Genomic DNA, 15,103 nt, shown 5'->3' with positions numbered 1-15,103 from the left:
ATGCGTTCCGTGTAAAAAAAGTTTTCAGTTCAAAATTCGAAAATCCGTGTAAAAAAAGTTTTATGATTTCTCGACGAATCATGCAAAATGGAGTAACTTTGCAAAAATTTTGTATGGGATTTTTTTTACACGGCCGTGTAAAAAAAATCCGTGTAAAAACAGAATCGGGTGTACTATTGTTTGTATTTCATCAAACTCCTGTATGAAGGGCCAAAAATGGGTGGGGTTGTTCCATAAGCAGAGACACTTATGCGAAAAAAAAAAGTAAATAAACTTATGTCAACTATCTTCCGTAGCGGTTGGCTATTATTGATTTACTTTTGATTTATTTTATTAAAGCATAATATTATTAATCACTCATATATTCCAGGCGAGTTTGTAATATAAGGATTGATTGAAGAACCTAGCTGAAAAAAACATACAAATTAGGAATGTATTAGAAGAAAACTATCGGTTTCAGCTTCTACTCATAGTTCCATTTGGATGTGAAGAAATAGGAAGGTGCACATATTCGCTTATAGCCCAGTGTACTTCAACATGACTTTTAAAATAGTTGATTTGTCATGTTTGGTTTTGAAGAGTTACATTCCAAATCTTTGAGTATACACATACAGATTTTTTTTCAAGACAAGACGGTAGACTAGCCCAAGACTACGCGCAGCAGCTGGAAGTGGCACTTCCAACGGAAGAGCAGCTAGGCGCAGCATCTCTTGAAGATGGCTGGAGAGATATTCGATCCGCCATTGGAAGCACCCCAACCGCTGCACTAGGCACGGTGCCCCGGGTCAGAGAAACGACTGGTATGACGGTGAATGTGAGCAGTTAGTTGAGGAGAATAATGTAGCATGGACGAGATTGCTGCAACACCGCACGAGGGCGAATGAGGCACGATATAAACGGGCGCGGAACAGACAAAACTCGATTTTCCGGAGGAAAAAGCGCCAACAGGAAGATCGAGACCGTGAAGAGACGGAGGAACTGTACCGCGCTAATAACACACGAAAGTTCTATGAGAAGTTGAACCGTTCACGTAAGGGCCACGTGCCACAGCCCGATATGTGTAAGGACATAGAACGGGAAATTGATCCAAAGGTGGCGGCAGCACTACGAAGAGCACCTGAATGGCGATATGGCAGACAACGGTGGCGGTATGGTAATGAACCTAGGAGCACGCGCGCAGGACATGCGACTTCCGGCTCCGAATCTCCAGGAAATCCAGGAGGAGATCGGCCGGCTGAAAAACAACTACCAGGAGAGCTGTTTAAACACGGTGGTGAGGCACTGGCTAGAGCGCTGCACTGGGTAATTACCCTGGTTTGGGAGGATGAGGTTCTGCCGCAGGAGGGCGATAAGCTGGATTGTAGCAACTACCGCGCAATCACATTGCTGAACGCCGCCTACAAGGTACTCTCCCAAATTTTATGCCGTCGACTAACACCAATTGCAAGAGAGTTCGTGGGGCAGTACCAGGCGGGATTTATGGGTGAACGCTCTACAACAGACCAGGTGTTCGCCATACGTCAGGTATTGCAGAAATGCCGCGAATACAACGTGCCCACACATCATCTATTTATCGACTTCAAAGCCGCATGATACAATCGATCGGGACCAGCTATGGCAGCTAATGCACGTAAACGGATTTCCGGATAAACTGATATGGTTGATCAAGGCGACGATGGATCGGGTGATGTGCGTAGTTCGAGTTTCAGGGACATTCTCGAGTCCCTTCGAAACCCGTAGAGGGTTACGGCAAGGTGATGGTCTTTCGTGTCTGCTATTCAACATCGCTTTGGAGGGAGTAATACGAAGGGCAGGGATTGACACGAGTGGTACGATTTTCACGAAGTCCGTCCAGTTATTTGGTTTCGCCGACGACATTGATATCATGGCACGTAACTTTGAGAGGATGGAGGAAGCCTACATCAGACTGAAAAGCGAAGCAAATTGATGTCAAATTGAGAGGAACTCACGCCGCCATTATCAAGCGCAAAATACTTACTTTACTTATGGATCCTGTACACCTCCGGTGCGATGCCCAGATATCACTTCAACCTGTTGCCAGGTTAGATTTCGGTCGACTTCTTTTATTTCTTTATTTAAGTTTCGCCGCCATGAGCCTCTGGGTCTGCCTCTGCTGCGATGTCACGCTGGGTTCCAGTCTAATGCTTGTTTACAGATTTCGTTTCCGCCCCTAAGTAGAGTGTGGCCGACCCAGCCCCACTTCCGATCCCGAATTTCTGTTGCTATCGGCCTCTGGTGACAACGACGATGGAGCTCGTTGTTTGAGATCCAGTTATCCGGCCACCATGCCTGAATTATATACCGCAGGCATCTGTTAATGAGAACCTGCAGCCGTTGAGTGTTCTCCACTGATACACACCATGTTTCGCTAGCGTATAACTGCACAGATTTCACGTTAGAGTTGAAAATTCGTATTTTGGTGCGTTCACTTATCTGCTTGTTTTTCCAGATATTTCTTAAACTCGCAAAGGCAGCCCTTGCTTTCTTGATCCGTGCGTCTATGTCGATCTTGGTACCACCGTCTGACGCCATTTGGCTACCAAGATATTGGAAGCTTTCAACATTCTCCACTGGTTGCCCGGCTACTGTGAAACTGGAAGGAGTCACCGTGTTTACATCCAACGATTTGGTTTTGTTGACGTTGATGACTAAACCTGTCGAAGAGGAGCGCTCGGCAAGGTCGTTGAGCTTACTCTGCATATCAGAGCGCCGCGGCCGTTGCGCGAGGAGTGCAACATCATGCGCCAATTCGAAATCATTTAGGTGCTCCATGGTTATAGGCTGCCATAACAGTCCGCGGTTTGGTTCACGGTCAATCGCATCTACCAGAATCTCGTCGATTACGATGAGGAACAGTAACAGTTATAGAATACATCCTTGCCTCACACCAGCTACGACCCGGATAGGGTCGGACAAGATCCCATTGTGCAGCACTCTACACGAGAAGGCCTCGTACTGTGCCTCGATGAGGCCGATGATTTTCTCAGGAACTCCCTTGCGTCTCAGGGCGCCCCACATATTCTCGTGATTGAGACGGTCGAAAGCTTTTTCGTAGTCACTGAATACCAAGTAAAGGGACTCTTGGAATTCGTTGACCTGCTCCAGAATAATGCGGAGCGTGACAATATGGTCCACACAGGATCTTCCGGCACGGAATCCGGCTTGCTGCCGCCGGAGAGTCGCATCGATCTTCTCCTGAATCCGGGCTAGGATAATTTTGCACAGAACTTTGAGAACGGTACACAGCAACATAATGCCTCACCAGTTATCGCATACAGTCGGGTCACCCTTTTTGGGCACCTTCACTAAGATACCTTGCATCCAGTCGACCGGGAAAGTTGTGGTGTCTCAGATATTACGAAATAAACGATGCAGTAGTTGAGCGGATGTCATGGGGTCAGCTTTGAGCATCTCGGCTGATATGCGGTCGACCCCTGGGGCTTTATTCGATTTCATGCTTTGGATGGCTGTTGTAATCTCTAGCAGTGATGGAGCATCGGTATTGACGCGTGTTATACGTCGGATCCTAGGCAGGTCATGCCGAGGTGGTGATGGCCTGGCTGGCACTTGAAAAAGCGTTTCAGCTGGTCAGTTGGATCGGTCAATAACTGATCATTCGCGTCTTTCACAGGCATCGTTGCATTCATCTTCGCCCCGCTTAAGCGTCGTGAGATATCGTAGAGGAGGCGAATGTCCCCGGTTGCGGCGGCTCTCTCTCCTTCGTCGGCCAGAGAGTCTGCCCACGCTCGCTTGTCCCGTCGACATGAGCGTTTTACTTCCTTCTCAAGAGCCGCGTATCGTTGACGGGCTAAGACTTTGGCTCCTCTGGTTTTCGATCGCTCTATCGCGGCTTTGGCTTCTCTTCGCTCCTCTATCTTCCTCCAGGTCTCATCGGTGATCCATTGTTCTCGCTGGTGGCGATGAAGGCATTCTTGATGGCGGTCCATTGGTCTTCCACGCTGCCACCTTCCGGAATATCTGCAGCACGCGTCTCCAGTTCTTCAACGAAGGACCGTTTCACCGTGGCATCTTCCAGTCGGCGTGTGTTGAATCGTCGTCCAACTCTTTCCTCCTGCCGACGAATCCGCACAATGCGCATGCGTATTTCGCCGATGAGGAGGTGATGATCAGATGCGATATCGGCACTACGTTTATTCCGTACATCAAGAAGGCCCCGTTTCCATTTTCGGCTGATGCAGATGTGGTCGATTTGATTTTCTGTAAAGCCGTCACGGGAGACCCACGTGACCTTGTGAACCGGTCGATGAGGGAAGAGCGATCCCTCGATCACCATGTCGTTATTACCACAAAATTCTGCGAACAGCTCTCCGTTTTCGCTCATTTCTCCGAGACCATGGCGTCCCATAATGCGCTCATGGTTCGAGTTGTCGGCATTGAGTTGACTGTAGAAGTTCTCTTTGTCTTGCAGGTCGGCAGCATCGGTTGGCGCATAACATTAGATTATAGTAAGGTTTCGGACCCGTGTTCTAAATCTGGCTTTAACGATTAGATTATCCGACGATTATCGATTATCCTTTCACTTATAGGTTCCCACATAATAAGCGCAGAGTGTGCCTGAGCGCTTAGTAGGAAGCCAACATTAGATTATAGTAAGGTTTCGGACCCGTGTTCTAAATCTGGCTTTAACGATTAGATTATCCGACGATTATCGATTATCCTTTCACTTATAGGTTCCCACATAATAAGCGCAGAGTGTGCCTGAGCGCTTAGTAGGAAGCCAACTCCGCGATGCCGGGGAGCGTGTTCACCTCGTAAACCAGAGTATAGCAGAACTTGTCCCGACGGCGTTCTGTGTTCTGTGCAAAATACTGGATACATATAAAATATACGAAAATAGAAATGGTTTGCATCCTCCAAGAAATAGGAAAATAACGTGATTAGTTAGAAATACAATCCATACAATTCAATCCTTGACATCACCTTAAAAACGAAATAAGTATCAATAATAATAACTATTTATAAAGTTTCGCTCATCAACGCTATATTGCATGTTTCACAGGTAATTTGTGTAAAACCCGTGTCAATTTATATACTTTGACTGTTATAGACTGTACATGGGTATTAAGAAACTACTATGGGAAAGTAACGATAAATTTGATTGTTAGAAGTACATAAATAAGTCATATGAAACAATAATAAATTTTCAAACAGACATATTGGAATTAGCTCGCAAAATATCTGGGGAAAATCCAATTTGGCGAATCCATGACAAGACTTTTCTTTTTGATAGTTTCCACCTCAACGTGCACGAATCAGTGTCTAGGCATCACTTTTACCTTGACTTTTACACAATTTCGAGGTTGCACCACTGACGCATCGCAAGTTAGATAATATAATTTAAATCGACCAGATCGATAGACTTCATTGATTTGCGACTTTCCTGCATCATCAAATTTTATCCAAGAGTCTTAGACTTCTTAAACCACTATCGTTTAGTCAGTGCTGCTGGATATTACGGAAGCCGCTGGAGTAGAGTTGTACAGATGGATTCCATTTTGCATCTCACTTGGGACACCAATAGAGAGTCCAATAGAAGGGTTCCAATTAGGGCTTCCATTCTCGGATATGAACAAGTTCTTACTTTCAATTTCAGCAATTATATGCTGTGAAAGTCTTTCAAGTCTATGTTTCGTATTTTTCTGTATGTAGAGGGTGATTGCGTCGGTATTTTATTTTAAAGATTTCATTTTCATTAGACTTATTTACGTTTTCCAAAAATATCTGCGATTCAACGAGTCAGCTCATAATCGCTTTCACATGATACAGTGGCGCCGGGAGTGGGTGGGACAAGTAGGACATGTCCTACGCACGAATTTTTCTGGGTGGGACAGTCGAAGCATTGTTCTAATTCTACTCATGATTATTGATAGAGTCATTAGCTGGCAAAAATCTGTGTGTTATTAAAAGGTGAATTCAAATTTAATCAGAGTCTTTAGAATAATCACAGAGGTTTCTAAAATCCCAAAGGAATAGACTACTAATTGTTCTTTAGGACTTTGAGCACTTTATAATCTCGAAACCGTTCAAGATGTCTAAAGCAAGGATTTTTGATCATCTTGTAATTTTTTATCATTTAGTAATTTATCAATATTGCCTCATTCCAGCAGCTGACTTTAAAAATGTGTAGTATGGTGAACTTTTTATCTGAAGATTTTTCTACAATTCTGCCTAACAAATCGTTGCTTGAATTTCACTAAAAACGGAGGTAATGTGGTAGTTGCTTTAAATTGTACTAAATGATAACATAATATCAATTATTCAGTTTTAGTTACTGCAACTGGCGCTTTATGCCCGTTTATGATAATAATTCTGAATAAATTTCTGTCAATTAAAGTGCTCATATTTATTTCCCGGGAAATTTCGATTTCGTTTTCCGTTTCCCGGGAAATTTGGAAGCCCTAGTTGAAGTACTGTAAAATTTTGTGCACGATTCCGCTTTAAAAAGAATGCAGTTAAAAATCATCTGTCGTGAAAAAACGCGTCTTTTTACGAGCAATGACTGCTAGGTTTTTCCATTTAATGGCAATCCAATTGGAGGTCCAAAATGCTACGCTGGCCACACCCATCTTCTCCGTTACTATGAATGGGAAGGAAATGATGATATGACATTACTTAGATGCCAAGAAGTTGGATGGTTGGTAGGGTAAATAGCTTAGGAACATCATTATACGCAAATGATATAAAATATACAAAACGACGTTGGAAGTAATTTTGCTAAGAAATTTAAGTCATTCCGTTATGATTTTCCTCGGATTGGGCCTTGCCCTGGCTAATAAGCCTAGGTTTAAGCGCCTTTGCTCGCTCTTATAACGAAAAAGAGTAAAAATATATTTTAAATCCGAGAATAGATGGTAAGCCCCAACAACTATTCACAGAGTAGCAACCATTGATGTGTACAATCAGTCTAAGATAAGTCTAAGCTAAGCTAGGCGTATTTGGTCAGGGATGTTGTAATTATTTTGGAATTCTCCGAAATCTCCATCTGATGGTATGCATCCTTAATGTCAGGCTTTGGAAATTTCATCGTCTATATTGAAGAACATTGAAATATATTCATGCAGAACTAGGTGCATGTGTTGATCAAATGGTTCTGAGCTGATTTTTCAAATTAATTTCCATCTTGCGCTTCCTTGCGTATTTTTCTCTTTCAATCGTTCCAATCAGTTTCCATCACCGATCATGCCACAACCAAATAAATCTTGATATGGAAATGCTAATATCATCTTCCAAACTAAGACGTACATGTTAATGATAGAATTAGAGGCGCATGAATATTTGACCCCGCTTCCCATAGCAATGTTAAACTGGATCCCAAAATCATTTAGCCAAATAAGTTTATGGTTAGATTATGAAATTGGACATCAGGTTGAATAAAACTTTTTGTAGAATCGGGTTACTGGTGAAAATGAATGGGGGATATTCGGGAAATTATTCTATTAATTCATGGATATCCTGCATAATCGAGTACCTGTATAAAATCAAGTAAAATGTTAGTTCGAATCAATTTGGAACCCGAATTGTTTACATTGATTGGAATGAAAAGATAGATCGAGTTAGATTGCATATTATTCAGAACTTGTGCCCAAACACCCAACCCTAGCTACAGTACGTCACTTCACCCAACGAACGGAGAGTGGAAACTTTTGACAGGTGAATGTACGTGGTGAGAGCGAGAATAAGACCGAGTGTGTGTGTGACTATTTTCCTCCCTCAACTGAACGTGGAAATGCGAGTAGCTGAATTTCCCAACTCGCGTGAGCGTGAGTGCCAGCATTGTCTTTGCCACAGTGGTGCCTGCGTACGACGAGCTGCGAGGAAAAACGATAATACACACATTTTTTTCCAACCAAACCAATCAGTCGCGAGCGATTGAGCGACCCCCGTCTGCTGATAAAGAAGAAGTGGAACACCACCCAAGTGAAAAGGTGTGTTGTGCGAGGATCTGTTCCCTTCACACGACGGATGTGTGTTCGCTCCTAATAATCGAGTGTAGTTTGTTAACAGGAATGGATTTTCGTGCAAAAAGTAGGTTTAGTTGATCCGGTTGACTGTGTTTTAAGTTGTCGCTCGTATTCGGGAAAGTTTGGAACGCGATTCGGGTTGAAATTCGAGGCGGTAGATTGCGTCTGAAAACGGTATCTATATTTTTCAATTTTGGATTTTTTTCTCTTCGTGGAAAGGTGAAGGCGATTCCGAGGGGGGGTTGAAAAAAGAGACAGTCGGAGCATAGAGAAAGAGAAAAAGGTGGAAGAAGAAAAGTCCAAGGGAAAAGAACTCCTGGTGAAGAAGAGAGAGACTTTGCCCGAATTGGTAGTATGGTAAAGCGACCAGTCACGAAATAGGATCAGGAGCAACGCCAACACCATTTTTTCCAAGGATGACGGATTAAGAGTTGGCCAGTTTAGAAAAGTCTAAGGCAATACCAGCGAAAAAAGCAGGCTAGTGTGTTAATACCATGGATGATGAAGCCGTCACGAGTCATCCGCACTTGGCCGGAGTAGCGTGAGTCTCGACCAGCAGCACCGGCAGATCCGCGGAGGCAGAGCACCACAACATCATCAGCATCACATTGCATCGTCGTGCAAAACAAAATGGCGGGTGGTGAGCATTCGTTTGGAAGAAAGACATTTCACAAGCCAACCTATTGCCACCACTGCTCGGATCTGCTGTGGGGACTAATCGGACAAGGATACATCTGTGAAGGTCCGTATCTAAGAAAACTCTGGATACCAAATAAGCAAAACGCCCAATGAGTCCCAAAAGGACTGGATCCCCGCGGCCATAGATATCCAGAAAGATTAGTAGTAACGTGCCTTCCAGTACGTCACACAGCCGCGGGTGCTCCTAGTTCAGAATATGGAAAATCCCACCCGTGCCATTTTCCTGTGAATTTTCCAGGAATGTTCAAATCATAGCCTGAGGGTTCGCTTCCAGATATTGGTTTCTCACAGAGCAAGTAATAGTAAACTTTTCATCAAGGGCCATGATTTGTGTTAGCTCTTATTCTCGTAGTTCTCTCGCGAAACGTTTCCATCCAAGAAGAAGTAGTGTTCTCACAAAGAAGTGAAGTGCCATCATAGCTCGTCGTGAAGCAAGCCGAGGAAAATGAAAAATAATATTGATCTATACCAACTCCTTCGCCAGATACGGGAGGAAAAGTGAGTGTCGTCCACCCAACAGTTAGATTCCACAACACTGCTCTCCCACTTTCTCTGCGTACGTGCGACCGGAACTCCTCTCGATAATTCAAACGATAAGGAGAGGGCCTTTCAGAAGCGTGAGAATGTCGGTGAGAGTAAACTTGCAACATGTAACACACATTTCCACGCACGCACGCACTCACGAAAGACAACACGAACATATCAACAAGAAAACCTGGATGGATATGGTGGACATTGGCACTTACTCTGAGGAAAATCGAAGATTTGCGTAGCGACGAGAGAACGAGCGTGACACGAGAGAGAGCGAGTGAGAGTGCGTATGACATTGAAAATGTTTTGCCCGAAGAAAAATTATGGATACTCGTTTCACAAAAGAAAAAAAAATGGTAGTGAAAACAAGCTTAAAAGTATATCAGATTACAGGTAGTTGCATGTTTAACAAATCTAGATCTCAATGAAAATCGCCAAAGCAATTGCTTCAAGTGGAAGAAAATTATACGCCTTCGCCCAATAAATCTTAAGTGTGTGGAACCGAGAAGGCACAGAATGGGAGATCTGCTTCGAGAGGATTTGCGCCCGAGTCAGAAGTGCGAGCACCCACCCTCAAGAGGGTGTTTAGTGTTTATTGTGTGTATTTAGTGGAGTGGGTAATGATCGAAGAGGAAAATAAGAATAACGTGGCTGCGAGTCGCGCCTCACACATGTGCTCGGAGGAAGAAGAATATTTTAGAATAGATTGTGAATTGAAGTAACACCGGTGATTGTCAAGTGCCCTGGCGGGCGGCGGCGCAGTCGAATGAAATGGATGGCGTAGAAATGATTTATTACCTGTGCGCTTGTGTTCTGTATTACTATATCTGTGTGTGTTTAAATGGATATCTGCTCTAGCTGCTAGAATAGTGTTTGCATGCCCTTTAGGATTATTAGGATATCATTTGGATTACACACAAACACACTTAGTTGGATTACGTTTTTGTGCAAATCTGGATTTTCCGGTAAGGTAGATTACACAGTTACTCTTCAGTTGGTATATTAGATACTTATTTTGCCATTTTCGTTTGAACACTGTAATCAACTTGACATATATGTTCCATTTGAACGGTATTAAAACATATATATTTGAAAGTCTAAGCGCAGAGAAACAGACGTCACACTTGGCACATTTTCATTGTTCACCCTATTAGCGGTGAATTCAAACGATTTATATCTAATCGTTTCTATTGCTACTGGAAAGATTTAAATGGCGAGTTCACCGTCTGTTTCTCTGTAGTTACACTTAAAACATATTCAATCACTTATCCAATGGAAAGTTTCCATGAAAAAAACTACACGAATTTAATAAGAAAAAATAATGAAATCAAGGTGACAAATGAATTTCATTACAAAAATCAGATACATCTCATTGAATCTATAATAATGAAGTTGAATGAAATACAGACAGAATCTATATTAAAATTTTGTTCAGTGTGTACTTCTCATCAAGCTGTTTCGTAGCTGATATGTCCTTATAACTATCATAATATATACGCTTGTTTATTATCAAACTGAATCATATGAAACGCGTATACTACCTATTATCGTACATCAGCCATAAAGCTATGTCCATTTAGAATCCGGAATAATAAAATCATCTGTATCTCGGTAACGGATTGACGTACAAATCAGGTTAATACATCAAATAAGGGTAATTTACTGTACTTTAAGCAAAAAAATATTGATACAAATCATTTCTTCTTGTTTCTAGTGAAAATTCGCACCTTCTTCTTTATTCCTCTCATCAAAAGTTGCACACCTCCGGAGTCAACTTCCTTGGCACATTTGTTCCACATTTTGGTCATCTGAGTCGCGTCCCGAGCTGTTTTTCCACTTTTCTTAAGTTTCCGCTTCATTACTGCCCAAAATGTCTCGATGGGCCGGAGCTGTGGGCAGTTGCGTGGATTTATGTTTTTATCGATGAAATCTTCGTTATTATCGCGGTACCACTGGATGACTTCCCGGCTGTAGTGGTAACTCGCCAAATCTGGCCAGTGGTATGGACCTTTATGAGCTTTATGGAAGGTAGATCGCGGTTTTTGAGACATTCCTCCTTGTACAGCTTCGAGTCCATCGTCTTATTCATCACAAATCACTTCTCGGTACTTATTCAAAAGGACGTATGTGATTTTGTAAACAAGATTCAGACGTCGATTTATCTGATCTGATTGCCCTCCCGCAAACCATCACCATAGACAGATAGGGAAGGCTTCAGCTACCTGTTAGTGGTGTTGGTTTGCGTGGAGTGCCATCAGATCGGACAAATCGACGTTTGAATCTTTGTTTACAAAATCACATACGTCCTTTTGAATAAGTACCGAGACTTAGGTCTTTGCTCCACAGCTGTACGTACATCCCTTGCCAAAAACATCTGTTTTTTTTGCAAGTTTGTCCAAAAAGCAATCTTAAACTTCGCGGAGCTACTCCTCGTGCCGTCGCCATATAGAATTTTTGGCTAGGAAGCTGTCCGAAATCCATTTCGACGTAGGTTTCATCGTCGATGAGAAGGATTATCAACGTGGGTGTGAAGATTTTTTTTCTCTCCTTTCGGCTTCCATCTGGAATAATGTTTGACTCGCTGCACGAAACATAGTGAAATTCATTCCACATCAAGTTGGCGCCTAGGTAGACAAACCGCTGTAAAAGAATTCTTGCAGCTGTCACTTTCCGTGCCTCTGCAATACAATAAATGATTCCGGATTCTAAATGGACATAGCTTTATATGAATTTTCGCCGTTTTTTAGTTAGAATCTGTAATGGTTAAGAATTATAAAAATTAGAAAAATATCATTTTGATTATTGTTTTGTTTATCAACATTTCTCTTCTCGAAACACAATTTAAAACAGCAGAATTTTATAAGTTGGAAATTTGAAAAGGAGGAAATTGGCGTGTTACTAATTAACCGATTCAATACGGATTTTTTTTCGTCGTATTTCAACATAAATTTTGGACATACTGCTTCAAAAATGTATGCAAACCATAAAAAAGTTGAAATATGGGGGGAAACATTTTTTTCTGAGATCACTTAGGGCTTCCAAACCTTCCTTGAGTTCAGATCTTGATGATCTACATAAACAACAAAGCGTTTTACGGGGCCTCAATCCTAATATGAAGTTGGAAATGGTACTTGAGACATAATTGAACTATTTTTATCAAATCGCAGTGTTACCAGAACATCAACGGTACTCCAAACTATTCTTGAGTTCAGATCTTGGAGGTCTACAAGATCAACAGAGTAATTCATTGGCTCCCGAGCTTGTGTGTTAGTTAGAGTAACCTCATGGGACATCATTACACCAGTATTTACAAAATACATCATTTCCAGAATATTTACGGTACTCCAAACAATTCTTGAGTTCAGATCTTGGAGGTCTTCAAGACAAACAGAGTGCTTGATACGTTACTGAGCTTGTGTGTTAGCTGTAGAAATCCCATGGGACATCATTACATCAGTATTTCAAAACAAAATCAATATTTCTAGAATAGCTATGGTACTCCAAACCATTCTAGAGTTCAGATATTGAAGGTCTACAACACCAACAGAGGGATTCATACGTTCCTGAGCTTGTGTGTTAGTTGGAGCAACCCCATGGGACATCATTACACCAGTATATACAAATCACAACATTCCCAACATTTCTGCGGTGCTCCAAATAATTCTTGAGTTCAGATATTGGAGATCTTCAACAGAGTAATTCATAGGTTTCCGAGCTTGTGTGTTAGTTGGTGAAGTCCCATGGGACATTATTACATCAGTATAAAAAAAATCAACATTCTCGGAATATCTAAGGTACTCCAAACCATTCTTGAATTCAGATCTTGGAGGTGTACAAGACCAACAGAGCCAAGACCAATTCAAAAGGTTCCCGAGCTTGTGTGAAGCCCCATGGGACATCATTACATCAGTATATAAGAAATTCAACATTCACAGAATAGCTACGGTACTCCAAACCATTCTTGAGTTCAGATATTGGAGGTCTACAATATCAACAGAGTGATTCATAGGGTCCTGACCTTATGAGATAGTTGGAGCAACCCCATGGGACATCATTTCACCAGTATACACAATTCACAACATTCTCAGAGTTCCTGCTGTACTCAAAATCATTTTTGAGCACAGATATTGGAGGTCTAAAAGACCAACAGAGTGATTCATTGGTTTCCGAGCTTGTGTGTTAGTTGGTGAAGTCCTATGGGACATCATTACACCAGTTTATACAAAATACAATTTTCCCAGATTATTTACGGTACTCCAAATCATTCTTGAGTTCAAATCGTGGGGGTCTATAAGACCAACATATTGATTCAACGGATACTTAGCTTAAGTATAAGTTGCAGAAACCCCATGAGACATTATTACACCAGCATATGAAAATTATGATATTCCCAGAATATCTACGGTACTCCAAAGCATTATTAAGTTCAAGTATTGGAGGTCCACAAGATCAACAGAGTAACCCATAGGTTCATGAGCTTGTATGTTAGTTTGAGCCCTACGGGACATCATTACACCGGTATATACAAATCATAAGATTTCCAGAATATCTACGATACCATACATGAGCTATTCCAACTTATAAAAATAGTTGAGACATCGAAGTTTTCATGTTGTTCGTTTCGAATATTAGGATCTGTACTCAAGGACAGTTTGGAATTTCGTATATATTGAACGAATTCTGTAGTGTGTCTGTAATGATGTATTGAAGTCCCATGGAGATATTCCAACACATAAAACTAGTAGGGACATCAAAGATCTTCATGTTGATCGAATTGAATATCAACGAATTCTGTTATGTGTCTAAAATGGTGTTACGAGGTATCTTGAAGCTATTCAAACTCATAAAAATGGTTGAGACATCGAAGATCTTCGTGTAGATCTGTACTAAAGGACTGTTTGGAGTGTCGTAGATATTGATCGAATTCTGTGGTGTGTCTATAATGGTGTTACGAGGTATCTTGGAGCTATTCCAATTCATAAAACAAATGAGGACATCGAAGATCTTCATGTTGATCGATTTGAATATTAAGATCTGTACTCAAGGATAGTTTGGAGTATCGTTGATATTGTTAAAGATCTATTATACCACTGGGCTGGCGCAGGATTTCATCGCTAAGCGTTTCAATTATAATTATTCAACAAGAATATGGTAAAGTATGGTGTTGGTTCCTGAGAACATCAAAATTACAACTCAAGGATAGTTTGGATGCTCTAGATCATCGTATGGCCCGTAACTTGACCTGTGCAATATTTTTCCTGAATGGACCAGTTAATTTTGAACATTTTTGCTGAAGAAAGCAAGGCTCTATCTCTTAAAACTGATTTTTGACAGCTGATTTTCGTTTTGGGGCATATATGACCCATCCGTATTGAATCGGTAAAGCACCACGGTTTTTGGACCGGAAAAATAAATGGTTTAGACATACAGAATAGTAAGTTGTTTTATGGTGAAAGCAACCCGAGCAGCACAAGTCAATTCATTTTGGTCGAAGCAACTTAAATATAACTGAATCTGGTAGTATATAAGGGGTCGTGATCTGTGCGTAACATACATGCTGCTCGGAAAAGTACGCGTAGCACTGCTGTTATGGTTGATAAAACATTTAATTGTTACATTGACATGGTTGCTAACCAGAACATCTGTCATCCAATAATATTGATATTTGCAATATGAGAGATGAATCAACATTTTCTTATGCAATTAGACAAGAAGTAGTCTTAGATCTAACACTGTGCAACAGTGCTATTTATGAAAGAAATTCAAATTGATTTTTCTCTAATGAAACGTCATTGTCAGGTCATAGACATGGGGGAAGGAGGGGCAATATCCCCTAGCCAAGCAAAGACTGCTTTAATGTCTTAGCTGTA

General features: G+C 41.6%; 1 protein-coding gene across 8 annotated transcripts in view; it reads left to right on the top strand.

The window, feature by feature from the left end:
* The first annotated feature begins 7,924 nt into the window (after nucleotides 1–7,924).
* Nucleotides 7,925–15,103, top strand: part of LOC134202643 (diacylglycerol kinase theta) — a 164,604-nt gene continuing 157,425 nt past the window's right edge. For 2 of the 8 annotated variants that reach the window (XM_062677662.1, XM_062677691.1), the window contains exon 1: nucleotides 7,927–8,745. In XM_062677662.1, coding sequence (XP_062533646.1) covers nucleotides 8,634–8,745 — 112 coding nt within the window. In that variant the 5' untranslated portion in view covers nucleotides 7,927–8,633. Of the gene's footprint in view, nucleotides 8,746–15,103 lie in introns of all 8 variants that reach the window. The other 6 variants (XM_062677672.1, XM_062677680.1, XM_062677687.1 and 3 more) reach the window with 6 other exon arrangements.

Source organism: Armigeres subalbatus, chromosome 1 (assembly GCF_024139115.2).
Source record: "Armigeres subalbatus isolate Guangzhou_Male chromosome 1, GZ_Asu_2, whole genome shotgun sequence".
Lineage (NCBI taxonomy): Eukaryota > Metazoa > Arthropoda > Insecta > Diptera > Culicidae > Armigeres > Armigeres subalbatus.
Note: the sequence above shows the minus strand (reverse complement) of the source record. Positions and strands in the feature narration are given on the sequence as shown.